The sequence below is a fragment of the Phyllobates terribilis genome, unplaced genomic scaffold (genome assembly GCF_046119375.1).
Source record: "Phyllobates terribilis strain yellow unplaced genomic scaffold, ASM4611937v1 Scaffold_14__1_contigs__length_39327217, whole genome shotgun sequence".
Lineage (NCBI taxonomy): Eukaryota > Metazoa > Chordata > Amphibia > Anura > Dendrobatidae > Phyllobates > Phyllobates terribilis.
The window spans coordinates 20,176,999-20,190,099 of NW_027362774.1; the positions used below are offsets into that span (position 1 = coordinate 20,176,999).

Sequence of the window (13,101 nt, forward strand, 5' to 3'; positions counted from 1 at the left end):
ATCTCTGTATGGGATGTCTCCCGTCTCTCTGTATGGGATGTCTCTCCGCACCCTGTAGCTTTTGCTTTCTCCTCTCTCTCTCGGTATGGGATGTCTCTCCGCTCCCTGTAGATTTTGCTTTCTCCTCTCTCTCTCGGTATGGGATGTCTCTCCGCTCCCTGTAGATTTTGCTTTCTCCCCTCTCTCGGTATGGGATGTGTCTCCGCTCCCTGTAGCTTTTGCTTTCTCCCCTCTCTCTCTCGGTATGGGATGTCTCTCCGCTCCCTGTAGCTTTTTGCTTTCTCCCCGCTCTCTGTATGGGATGTGTCTCCGCTCCCTGTAGCTTTCTCCCGGATCTCTGTATGGGATGTCTCCCCTCTCTCTGTATGGGATGTCTCTCCGCACCCTGTAGCTTTTGTTTTCTCCCCTCTCTCTCTCGGTATGGGATGTCTCTCCGCTCCCTGTAGATTTTGCTTTCTCCCCTCTCTCGGTATGGGATGTCTCTTCGCACCCTGTAGCTTTTGCTTTCTCCTGTCTCTCTCGGTATGGGATGTGTCTCCGCTCCCTGTAGCTTTTGCCTTCTCCCCTCTCTCTCTCTCGGTATGTGATGTCTCTCCGCTCCCTGTAGCTTTTGCTTTCTCCTGTCTCTCTCGGTATGGGATGTCTCTCCGCTCCCTGTAGCTTTTGCTTTCTCCTCTCTCTCTCGGTATGGGATGTCTCTCCGCTCCCTGTAGCTTTTGCTTTCTCCTCTCTCTCTCAGTAAGGGATGTCTCTCCGCTCCCTGTAGCTTTTCCTTTCTCCCCTCTCTCTCTCGGTATGGGATGTCTCTCTGCTCCCTGTAGCTTTTGCTTTCTCCCTTCTCTCTCGGTAAGGGATGTCTCTCCGCTCCCTGTAGCTTTTCCTTTCTCCCCTCTCTCTCGGTAAGGGATGTCTCTCTGCTCCCTGTAGCTTTCTCCCCGATCTCTGTATGGGATGTCTCCCCTCTCTCTGTATGGGATGTCTCTCCGCACCCTGTAGCTTTTGCTTTCTTCTGTCTCTCTCGGTATGGGATGTCTATCCGCACCCTGTAGCTTTTGCTTTCTCCTCTCTCTCTCGGTATGGGATGTCTCTCCGCTCCCTGTAGCTTTCTCCCCTCTCTCTGTATGGGATGTCTCCCCTCTCTGTGTATGGGATGTCTCTCCGCACCCTGTAGCTTTTGCTTTCTCCCTTCTCTCTCGGTAAGGGATGTCTCTCCGCTCCCTGTAGCTTTTGATTTCTCCCCTCTCTCGGTATGGGATGTCTCTCCGCTCCCTGTAGCTTTTGCTTTCTTCCTTCTCTCTCGGTAAGGGGTGTCTCTCCGCTCCCTGTAGCTTTTCCTTTCTCCCCTCTCTCTCTCGGTATGGGATGTATCTCAGCTCCCTGTAGCTTTCTCCCCTCTCTCTGTATGGGATGTCTCCCCTCTCTGTGTATGGGATGTCTCTCCGCACCCTGTAGCTTTTGTTTTCTCCTCTCTCTCTCGGTATGGGATGTCTCTCCGCTCCCTGTAGCTTTTGCTTTCTCCCCGCTCTCTGTATGGGATGTCTCTCCGCTCCCTGTAGCTTTCTCCCCGATCTCTGTATGGGATGTCTCCCCTCTCTCTGTATGGGATGTCTCTCCGCTCCCTGTAGATTTTGCTTTCTCCCCTCTCTCGGTATGGGATGTATCGCCGCTCCCTGTAGCTTTTGTTTTCTCCCTTCTCTCTCGGTAAGGGATGTCTCTCCGCCCACTGTAGCTTTTCCTTTCTCCCCTCTCTCTCTCAATATGGGATGTCTCTCTGCTCCCTGTAGCTTTTGCCGTCTCCCCTCTCTCTGTATGGGATGTCTCTCCGCTCCCTGTAGCTTTTGCTTTCTCCCCTCTCTCGGTATGGGATGTCTCTCCGCTCCCTGTAGCTTTTGCTTTCTCCCTTCTCTCTCGGTAAGGGATGTCTCTCCGCTCCCTGTATGGGATGTCTCTCTGCTCCCTGTAGCTTTTGCTTTCTCCCCTCTCTCTGTATAGGATGTCTCTCCGCTCCCTGTAGCTTTTGCCTTCTCCCCTCTCTCTGTATGGGATGTCTCTCCGCTCCCTGTAGATTTAGCTTTCTCCCCTCTCTCTCTCTCGGTATGGGATGTCTCTCCGCTCCCTGTAGCTTTTGCTTTCTCCCCTCTCTCTCTCTCTCGGTATGGGATGTCTCTCCGTTCCCTGTAGCTTTTGCTTTCTCCTCTCTCTCGGAATGGGATGTCTCCGCTCCCTGTAGCTTTTGCTTTCTCCCCTCTCTCTCTCGGTATGAGATGTCTCTCCGCTCCCTGTAGCTTTTGCTTTCTCCTCTCTCTCTCGGTATGGGATGTCTCTCCGCTCCCTGTAGCTTTTGTTTTCTCCCCTCTCTCTCTCGGTATGGGATGTCTCTCCGCTCCCTGTAGCTTTTGCTTTCTCCTCTCTCTCTCGGTATGGGATGTCTCTCCGCTCCCTGTAGCTTTTGCTTTCTCCTCTCTCTCTCAGTAAGGGATGTCTCTCCGCTCCCTGTAGCTTTTGCTTTCTCCTCTCTCTCTCGGTATGGGATGTCTCTCCGCTCCCTGTAGCTTTTGCTTTCTCCTCTCTCTCTCAGTAAGGGATGTCTCTCCACTCCCTGTAGCTTTTCCTTTCTCCCCTCTCTCTCTCGGAATGGGATGTCTCCGCTCCCTGTAGCTTTTGCTTTCTCCCCTCTCTCTCTCGGTATGAGATGTCTCTCCGCTCCCTGTAGCTTTTGCTTTCTCCTCTCTCTCTCGGTATGGGATGTCTCTCCGCTCCCTGTAACTTTTGTTTTCTCCCCTCTCTCTCTCGGTATGGGATGTCTCTCCGCTCCCTGTAGATTTTGCTTTCTCCCCTCTCTCGGTATGGGATGTCTCTTCGCACCCTGTAGCTTTTGCTTTCTCCTGTCTCTCTCGGTATGGGATGTGTCTCCGCTCCCTGTAGCTTTTGCCTTCTCCCCTCTCTCTCTCGGTATGTGATGTCTCTCCACTCCCTGTAGCTTTTGCTTTCTCCTCTCTCTCTCGGTATGGGATGTCTCTCCGCTCCCTGTAGCTTTTGCTTTCTCCTCTCTCTCTCGGTATGGGATGTCTCTCCGCTCCCTGTAGCTTTTGCTTTCTCCTCTCTCTCTCGGTATGGGATGTCTCTCCGCTCCCTGTAGCTTTTGCTTTCTCCTCTCTCTCTCGGTATGGGATGTCTCTCCGCTCCCTGTAGCTTTTGCTTTCTCCTCTCTCTCTCAGTAAGGGATGTCTCTCCGCTCCCTGTAGCTTTTGCTTTCTCCCTTCTCTCTCGGTAAGGGATGTCTCTCCGCTCCCTGTAGCTTTTCCTTTCTCCCCTCTCTCTCGGTAAGGGATGTCTCTCTGCTCCCTGTAGCTTTCTCCCCGATCTCTGTATGGGATGTCTCCCCTCTCTCTGTATGGGATGTCTCTCCGCACCCTGTAGCTTTTGCTTTCTTCTGTCTCTCTCGGTATGGGATGTCTCTCCGCTACCTGTAGATTTTGCTTTCTCCCCTCTCTCGGTATGGGATGTCTCTCCGCTCCCTGTAGCTTTCTCCCCTCTCTCTGTATGGGATGTCTCCCCTCTCTGTGTATGGGATGTCTCTCCGCACCCTGTAGCTTTTGCTTTCTCCCTTCTCTCTCGGTAAGGGATGTCTCTCCGCTCCCTGTAGCTTTTGATTTCTCCCCTCTCTCGGTATGGGATGTCTCTCCGCTCCCTGTAGCTTTTGCTTTCTCCCTTCTCTCTCGGTAAGGGATGTCTCTCCGCTCCCTGTAGCTTTTCCTTTCTCCCCTCTCTCTCTCGGTATGGGATGTATCTCAGCTCCCTGTAGCTTTTGCTTTCTCCCCGCTCTCTGTATGGGATGTCTCTCCGCTCCCTGTAGCTTTCTCCCCGATCTCTGTATGGGATGTCTCCCCTCTCTCTGTATGGGATGTCTCTCCGCTCCCTGTAGATTTTGCTTTCTCCCCTCTCTCGGTATGGGATGTATCGCCGCTCCCTGTAGCTTTTGCTTTCTCCCTTCTCTCTCGGTAAGGGATGTATCTCCGCTCCCTGTATCTTTTGCTTTCTCCCTTCTCTCTCGGTAAGGGATGTATCTCCGCTCCCTGTATGGGATGTCTCTCCGCTCCCTGTAGCTTTTACCTTCTCCCCTCTCTCTGTATGGGATGTCTCTCCGCCCACTGTAGCTTTTCCTTTCTCCCCTCTCTCTCTCAATATGGGATGTCTCTCTGCTCCCTGTAGCTTTTGCCTTCTCCCCTCTCTCGGTAAGGGATGTCTCTCCGCCCACTGTAGCTTTTCCTTTCTCCCCTCTCTCTCTCAATATGGGATGTCTCTCTGCTCCCTGTAGCTTTTGCCTTCTCCCCTCTCTCTGTATGGGATGTCTCTCCGCTCCCTGTAGCTTTTGCTTTCTCCCCTCTCTCGGTATGGGATGTCTCTCCGCTCCCTGTAGCTTTTGCTTTCTCCCTTCTCTCTCGGTAAGGGATGTCTCTCCGCTCCCTGTATGGGATGTCTCTCTGCTCCCTGTAGCTTTTGCTTTCTCCCCTCTCTCTGTATAGGATGTCTCTCCTCTCCCTGTAGCTTTTGCCTTCTCCCCTCTCTCTGTATGGGATGTCTCTCCGCTCCCTGTAGATTTAGCTTTCTCCCCTCTCTCTCTCTCGGTATGGGATGTCTCTCCGCTCCCTGTAGCTTTTGCTTTCTCCCCTCTCTCTCTCTCTCTCTCTCGGTATGGGATGTCTCTCTGCTCCCTGTAGCTTTTGCTTTCTCCCTTCTCTCTCGGTAAGGGATGTTTGTCCGCTCCCTGTAGCTTTTGCTTTCTCCCCTCTCTCTCTCGGTATGGGATGTCTCTCCACTCCCTGTAGCTTTTGCTTTCTCCTCTCTCTCGGAATGGGATGTCTCCGCTCCCTGTAGCTTTTGCTTTCTCCCCTCTCTCTCTCGGTATGAGATGTCTCTCCTCTCCCTGTAGCTTTTGCTTTCTCCTCTCTCTCTCGGTATGGGATGTCTCTCCGCTCCCTGTAGCTTTTGCTTTCTCCTCTCTCTCGGTATGGGATGTCTCTCCGCTCCCTGTAGCTTTTGATTTCTCCCCTCTCTCTCGGTATGGGATGTCTCTCCGCTCCCTGTAGCTTTTGCTTTCTCCTCTCTCTCTCGGTATGGGATGTGTCTCCGCTCCCTGTAGCTTTTGCTTTCTCCTCTCTCTCTCGGTATGGGATGTGTCTCCGCTCCCTGTAGCTTTTGCTTTCTCCCCTCTCTCTATGGGATGTCTCTCCGCTCCCTGTAGCTTTTGCTTTCTCCTCTGTCTCTCTGTATGGGATGTCTCTCCGCTCCCTGTATGGGATGTCTCTCTGCTCCCTGTAGCTTTTGCTTTCTCCCCTCTCTCTGTATAGGATGTCTCTCCGCTCCCTGTAGCTTTTGCCTTCTCCCCTCTCTCTGTATGGGATGTCTCTCCGCTTCCTGTAGATTTTGCTTTCTCCCCTCTCTCTCTCGCTCGGTATGGGATGTCTCTCCGCTCCCTGTAGCTTTTGCTTTCTCCCCTCTCTCTCTCTCTCGGTATGGGATGTCTCTCCGCTCCCTGTAGCTTTTGCTTTCTCCCTTCTCTCTCGGTATGGGATGTCTCTCCGCTCCCTGTAGCTTTTGCTTTCTCCCCTCTCTCAGTATGGGATGTCTCTCCACTCCCTGTAGCTTTTGCTTTCTCCTCTCTCTCGGTATGGGATGTCTCCGCTCCCTGTAGCTTTTGCTTTCTCCTCTCTCTCTCGGTATGGGATGTCTCTCCGCTCCCTGTAGCTTTTGCTTTCTCCTCTCTCTCTCGGTATGGGATGTCTCTCCGCTCCCTGTAGCTTTTGATTTCTCCCCTCTCTCTCGGTATGGGATGTCTCTCCGCTCCCTGTAGCTTTTGCTTTCTCCTCTCTCTCTCGGTATGGGATGTGTCTCCGCTCCCTGTAGCTTTTGCTTTCTCCCCTCTCTGTATGGGATGTCTCTCCGCTCCCTGTAGCTTTTGCTTTCTCCTCTCTCTCTCGGTATGGGATGTGTCTCCGCTCCCTGTAGCTTTTGCTTTCTCCTCTCTCTCTCTCGGTATGGGATGTCTCTCCGCTCCCTGTAGCTTTTGCTTTCTCCTCTCTCTCTCTCTGTATGGGATGTCTCTCCGCTCCCTGTAGCTTTTGCTTTCTCTCCTCTCTCTGTATAGGATGTCTCTCCGCTCCCTGTAGCTTTTGCCTTCTCCCCTCTCTCTGTATGGGATGTCTCTCCGCTCCCTGTAGATTTTGCTTTCTCCCCTCTCTCTGTATAGGATGTCTCTCCGCTCCCTGTAGCTTTTGCCTTCTCCCCTCTCTCTGTATGGGATGTCTCTCCGCTCCCTGTAGATTTTGCTTTCTCCCCTCTCTCTCTCGGTATGGGATGTCTCTCCGCTTCCTGTAGATTTTGCTTTCTCCCCTCTCTCTCTCGGTATGGGATGTCTCTCCGCTCCCTGTAGCTTTTGCTTTCTCCCCTCTCTCTCTCTCGGTATGGGATGTGTCTCCGCTCCCTGTAGCTTTTGCTTTCTCCCCTCTCTGTCTCGGTATGGGATGTCTCTCCGCTCCCTGTAGCTTTTCCTTTCTCCCTTCTCTCTCTCGGTATGGGATGTGTGTCTGCTCCCTGTAGCTTTTGCTTTCTCCCCTCTCTCTCTCTCGGTATGGGATGTGTCTCCGCTCCCTGTAGCTTTTGCTTTCTCCCCTCTCTGTCTCGGTATGGGATGTCTCTCCGCTCCCTGTAGCTTTTCCTTTCTCCCTTCTCTCTCTCGGTATGGGATGTGTCTCCGCTCCCTGTAGCTTTTGCTTTCTCCTCTCTCTCTCTCGGTATGGGATGTCTCTCCGCTCCCTGTAGCTTTTGCTTTCTCCTCTCTCTCGGTATGGGATGTGTCTCCACTCCCTGTAGCTTTTGCTTTCTCCTCTCTCTCGGTATGGGATGTGTCTCCACTCCCTGTAGCTTTTGCTATCTCCCCTCTCTCGGTATGGGATGTCTCTCCGCTCCCTGTAGCTTTTGCTTTCTCCTCTCTCTCGGTATGGGATGTGTCTCCACTCCCTGTAGCTTTTGCTATCTCCCCTCTCTCGGTATGTGATGTCTCTCCGCTCCCTGTAGCTTTTGCTTTCTCCTCTCTCTCGGTATGGGATGTCTCTCTGCTCCCTGTAGCTTTTGCTTTCTCCCCTCTCTCTCTCTCGGTATGGGATGTCTCTCCGCTCCCTGTAGCTTTTGATTTCTCCCCTCTCTCGGTATGGGATGTCTCTCCGCTCCCTGTAGCTTTTGCCTTCTCCCCTCTCTCTGTATGGGATGTCTCTCCGCTCCCTGTAGCTTTTGCTTTCTCCCCTCTCTCTCTCGGTATGGGATGTCTCTCTGCTCCCTGTAGCTTTTCCTTTCTCCCCTCTCTCTCTCGGTATGGGATGTCTCTCCGCTCCCTGTAGCTTTTGATTTCTCCCCTCTCTCTGTATGGGATGTCTCTCCCCTCCCTGTAGCTTTTCCTTTCTCCCCTCTCTCTCTCGGTATGGGATGTCTCTCCGCTCCCTGTAGCTTTTAATTTCTCCCCTCTCTCTGTATGGGATGTGTCTCCGCTCCCTGTAGCTTTTCCTTTCTGTCCTCTCTCTCTCTGTATGGGATGTGTCTCCGCTCCCTGTAGCTTAGGCTTTCTCCTGTCTCTCTCGGTATGGGATGTCTCTCCGCTCCCTGTAGCTTAGGCTTTCTCCCCTCTCTCTCTCGGTATGGGATGTCTCTCCGCTCCCTGTAGCTTTTGATTTCTCCCCTCTCTCTCTCTCAGTATGCGATGTTTCTCCGCTCCTTGTAACTTTTGCTTTTTCCCTTTCTTCCACACAGGACCTGATGAGCCAGAAGCAGAAAGTGGCCTCGGAGAGGGAGAGGTTACAAGCTGAACTTGAACACTTTAGAAAGTGCCTTGTTTTGCCCCCCTCGCCATGGTCCAGGGGATATTTCAGAGGCCACCCCAGGTGACACCCCCTCACCCTCTTGCACTAGCTCTGAACGTACAGTATAGAAATATCTATTTTATTATCTTGATATTTAATATTTTTCACTGGGAGGAACAAAAGAGGAAAAAAAAAAAAAAAAGAAAGAAAGTCACCCACTTTGTTACTTCCTGCACATCATGGGGGAGAAAAATAAAAGACAAAAAATATAAATATATATATATATATATATATGAATGTGCCATGCATGACTCAAAGGATCAAGGGAGATCGGCAATGAAGAAATCCAGACCCGACTTGTAGCAAAGCTGCGGCAATGTCCTGGTGTGCGGCCCTTGCTGAGGAGCGGCCCCTGCCTCCGAGGAGCGGCCCGTGCTGAGGCACACCGCCTGCCGCCAGCCCTGTACCATTGTGGGTGCCTTCCTTCCGTCATTGCCATCGTGCTGTCGCTGCCACCTGCGGGTTCTTCTTTCTCACTCGCTCTTTACTGACCATTGACGCCACCACAATCGTCTCCTATGTTATTATTTTTCTGCTAGGATACTTACTTTGTGTCTTTTCATTGATCTAAAGAATTATAAATTTCCTGAGATTTTAAAGGACTTTTCCTCCCCCTGACTTTCTCCCTGCGGAGCTTGCGGCTTGCAGCAGGAGTGCACTTACGCCTGGATGTCTGATTGAAGGTACCTTTATTATGTTAATGATTAGCTGCGGATGGTTGAGGTATCATTGCGAAGCTGCTACCACCCCTCCCCCAACACACGAGACTTAATAAGCAGGTGCTTTCACCCACCCATTACTGTACATAATAAAATAAGGGTTTTGTATGTTTTTATTACATTAATTATTGCTATAAAGAGAAAAGCCTGCCAGTTATCGCTTCTTCGTCATTTTTATTTTTCAGTCCGGGGAGGGGATAATAAGCCCCCCCATTTGTTCTCCGTCTCGTTGCAGTTTTGTGTTTGTGATCCGTTGCTGGTCAGGAATATAGCGTGGACATTTATTTTTTTTTTAATGGGAGACAAAATTAAAAAGGTAAAAATACAGAATGTTCCGCCTGTCACTGAATGGAGTCATTTACTGCCCAGATTGGATCCTTGTGGGCCAATCGAGATACGACGGTGTTACAGGCAAAGACTAGCGCTGTGTTATTGCACCCCGCTTTCCAATATACATGCACGCTTAGGTCACAGGAGCGTGCAGTTGCATTTAAAAGGGAGATCCAGGAATTAAAAAAAAACAAAAAAAACATGGCTACTTTCTGAAACGGCACCAATCCTGACCACGGCTTCATTAGGACACAGCTTCACCATCAACCAATGCATGGTTAAGGGGGTTGCATTGTGTCTGAAAGAGGGTAGCCATGTTTTTCCTAATCCTTTGAATGGACAGTTAGAACATAATGACTGTTCAAACCAAGCACAGGTGCTGGTGGTGCACCATGGCACAGCCAAACATTTAACTGCACCTTCCACCCTGATTGTTTTCCATCATTGCTGCCGTTCTCTTCTCTGATTGACAGCAACAAGCAGATGGGAACATGCACTTAAATGTTTGGCTGCACCAAGATGGACTGAGCGCCTGGACTCGGAGACCCTTCAAACTATCCGACCGTGGTCCCAGCTCACGTCATATTAGGATTGGTCTTATGTCAGATGTCTGCAAAGCCAACAAGTCAGACTCCCCCAGCACTGGGCATGGCTGCCCGTAACACGTATATCCGCACCGCGCGCTGCCAACACCGACTCCATCATATGAGAAAATAAGTGTCAGAACTAATGGGTCCAGTCCGGCTCACTGACCTCATAGGAACCCACCGCCAGGTTCACTGACCTCATAGGAACCCACCGCCAGGTTCACTGACCTCATAGGAACCCACCGCCAGGTTCACTGACCTCATAGGAACCCACCGCCAGGCTCACTGACCTCATAGGAACCCACCGCCAGGCTCACTGACCTCATAGGAACCCACCGCCAGGCTCACTGACCTCATAGGAACCCACCGCCAGGTTCACTGACCTCATAGGAACCCACCGCCAGGCTCACTGACCTCATAGGAACCCACCGCCAGGTTCACTGACCTCATAGGAACCCACCGCCAGGTTCACTGACCTCATAGGAACCCACCGCCAGGTTCACTGACCTCATAGGAACCCACCGCCAGGCTCACTGACCTCATAGGAACCCACCGCCAGGTTCACTGACCTCATAGGAACCCACCGCCAGGCTCACTGACCTCATAGGAACCCACCGCCAGGTTCACTGACCTCATAGGAACCCACCGCCAGGCTCACTGACCTCATAGGAACCCACCGCTAGGTTCACTGACCTCATAGGAACCCACCGCCAGGCTCACTGACCTCATAGGAACCCACCGCCAGGCTCACTGACCTCATAGGAACCCACCGCCAGGCTCACTGACCTCATAGTAACCTTAGAGCGTATAGACGCTGGTTTACTGACCCACCGCCAGGCTCACTGACCTCATAGTGACCTTAGAGCGTATAGACGCTGGTTTACTGACCCACCGCCAGGCTCACTGACCTCATAGTGACCTTAGAGCGTATAGACGCTGGTTTACTGATCCACCGCCAGGCTCGCTGACCTCATAGTAACCTTAGAGCGTATAGACGCTGGTTTACTGACCCACCGCCAGGCTCACTGACCTCATAGTGACCTTAGAGCGTATAGACGCTGGTTTACTGATCCACCGCCAGGCTCACTGACCTCATAGTAACCTTAGAGCGTATAGACGCTGGTTTACTGACCCACCGCCAGGCTCACTGACCTCATAGTGACCTTAGAGCGTATAGACGCTGGTTTACTGATCCACCGCCAGGCTTGTTGACCTCATAGTAACCTTAGAGCGTATAGACGCTGGTTTACTGATCCACCGCCAGGCTCACTGACCTCATAGTAACCTTAGAGCGTATAGACGCTGGTTTACTGATCCACCGCCAGGCTCACTGACCTCATAGTAACCTTAGAGCATATAGACGCTGGTTTACTGATCCACCGCCAGACTCACTGACCTCATAGTGACCTTAGAGCATATAGACGCTGGTTTACTGATCCACCGCCAGGCTCACTGACCCCATAGTAACCTTAGAGCGTATAGACGCTGGTTTACTGATCCACCGCCAGGCTCACTGACCTCATAGTGACCTTAGAGCGTATAGACGCTGGTTTACTGATCCACCGCCAGGCTCACTGACCTCATAGTGACCTTAGAGCGTATAGACACTGGTTTACTGATCCACCGCCAGGCTCACTGACCTCATAGTAACCTTAGAGCGTATAGACGCTGGTTTACTGATCCACCGCCAGGCTCACTGACCTCATAGTAACCTTAGAGCGTATAGACGCTGGTTTACTGATCCACCGCCAGGCTCACTGACCTCATAGTGACCTTAGAGCGTATAGACACTGGTTTACTGATCCACCGCCAGGCTCACTGACCTCATAGTAACCTTAGAGCGTATAGACGCTGGTTTACTGATCCACCGCCAGGCTCACTGACCTCATAGTGACCTTAGAGCGTATAGACGCTGGTTTACTGATCCACCGCCAGGCTCACTGACCTCATAGTGACCTTAGAGCATATAGACACTGGTTTACTGACCCACCGCCAGGCTCACTGACCTCATAGTAACCTTAGAGCATATAGACGCTGGTTTACTGACCCACCGCCAGGCTCACTGACCTCATAGTGACCTTAGAGCGTATAGACGCTGGTTTACTGATCCACCGCCAGGCTCACTGACCTCATAGTGACCTTAGAGCGTATAGACACTGGTTTACTGATCCACCGCCAGGCTCACTGACCTCATAGTAACCTTAGAGCATATAGACGCTGGTTTACTGACCCACCGCCAGGCTCACTGACCTCATAGTGACCTTAGAGCGTATAGACGCTGGTTTACTGACCCACCGCCAGGCTCACTGACCTCATAGTGACCTTAGAGCGTATAGACGCTGGTTTACTGATCCACCGCCAGGCTCACTGACCTCATAGTGACCTTAGAGCATATAGACACTGGTTTACTGATCCACCGCCAGGCTCACTGACCTCATAGGGACCTTAGAGCGTATAGACGCTGGTTTACTGATCCACCGCCAGGCTCACTGACCTCATAGTGACCTTAGAGCGTATAGACGCTGGTTTACTGACCCACCGCCAGGCTCACTGACCTCATAGTGACCTTAGAGCGTATAGACGCTGGTTTACTGACCCACCGCCAGGCTCACTGACCTCATAGTGACCTTAGAGCGTATAGACGCTGGTTTACTGATCCACCGCCAGACTCACTGACCTCATAGTGACCTTAGAGCATATAGACACTGGTTTACTGATCCACCGCCAGGCTCACTGACCTCATAGTAACCTTAGAGCGTATAGACGCTGGTTTACTGATCCACCGCCAGGCTCACTGACCTCATAGTGACCTTAGAGCGTATAGACACTGGTTTACTGATCCACCGCCAGGCTCACTGACCTCATAGTGACCTTAGAGCGTATAGACGCTGGTTTACTGATCCACCGCCAGGCTCACTGACCTCATAGTGACCTTAGAGCATATAGACGCTGGTTTACTGATCCACCGCCAGGCTCACTGACCTCATAGTAACCTTAGAGCGTATAGACGCTGGTTTACTGATCCACCGCCAGGCTCACTGACCTCATAGTAACCTTAGAGCATATAGACGCTGGTTTACTGACCCACCGCCAGGCTCACTGACCTCATAGTGACCTTAGAGCATATAGACGCTGGTTTACTGACCCACCGCCAGGTTCACTGACCTCATAGTAACCTTAGAGCGTATAGACGCTGGTTTACTGATCCACCGCCAGGCTCACTGACCTCATAGTAACCTTAGAGCGTATAGACGCTGGTTTACTGATCCACCGCCAGGCTCACTGACCTCATAGTGACCTTAGAGCGTATAGACGCTGGTTTACTGATCCACCGCCAGGCTCACTGACCTCATAGTAACCTTAGAGCGTATAGACGCTGGTTTACTGACCCACCGCCAGGCTCACTGACCTCATAGTAACCTTAGAGCATATAGACGCTGGTTTACTGATCCACCGCCAGGCTCACTGACCTCATAGTAACCTTAGAGCGTATAGACGCTGGTTTACTGATCCACCGCCAGGCTCACTGACCTCATAGTGACCTTAGAGCGT

The 13,101-nt window shown here is 51.7% G+C and overlaps 1 protein-coding gene across 3 annotated transcripts in view; it reads left to right on the plus strand.

Annotated features, from left to right (window-relative positions):
- Positions 1 to 8,789, plus strand: part of GSE1 (Gse1 coiled-coil protein) — a 417,601-nt gene extending 408,812 nt beyond the window's left edge. For all 3 annotated transcript variants that reach the window (XM_073659736.1, XM_073659737.1, XM_073659738.1), the window contains one exon: positions 7,804 to 8,789. In XM_073659736.1, the coding sequence (XP_073515837.1) occupies positions 7,804 to 7,938 (135 nt within the window). In that variant the 3' untranslated portion in view covers positions 7,939 to 8,789. The remainder of the gene's footprint in view (positions 1 to 7,803) is intronic.
- The last annotated feature ends 4,312 nt before the right edge of the window (positions 8,790 to 13,101 follow it).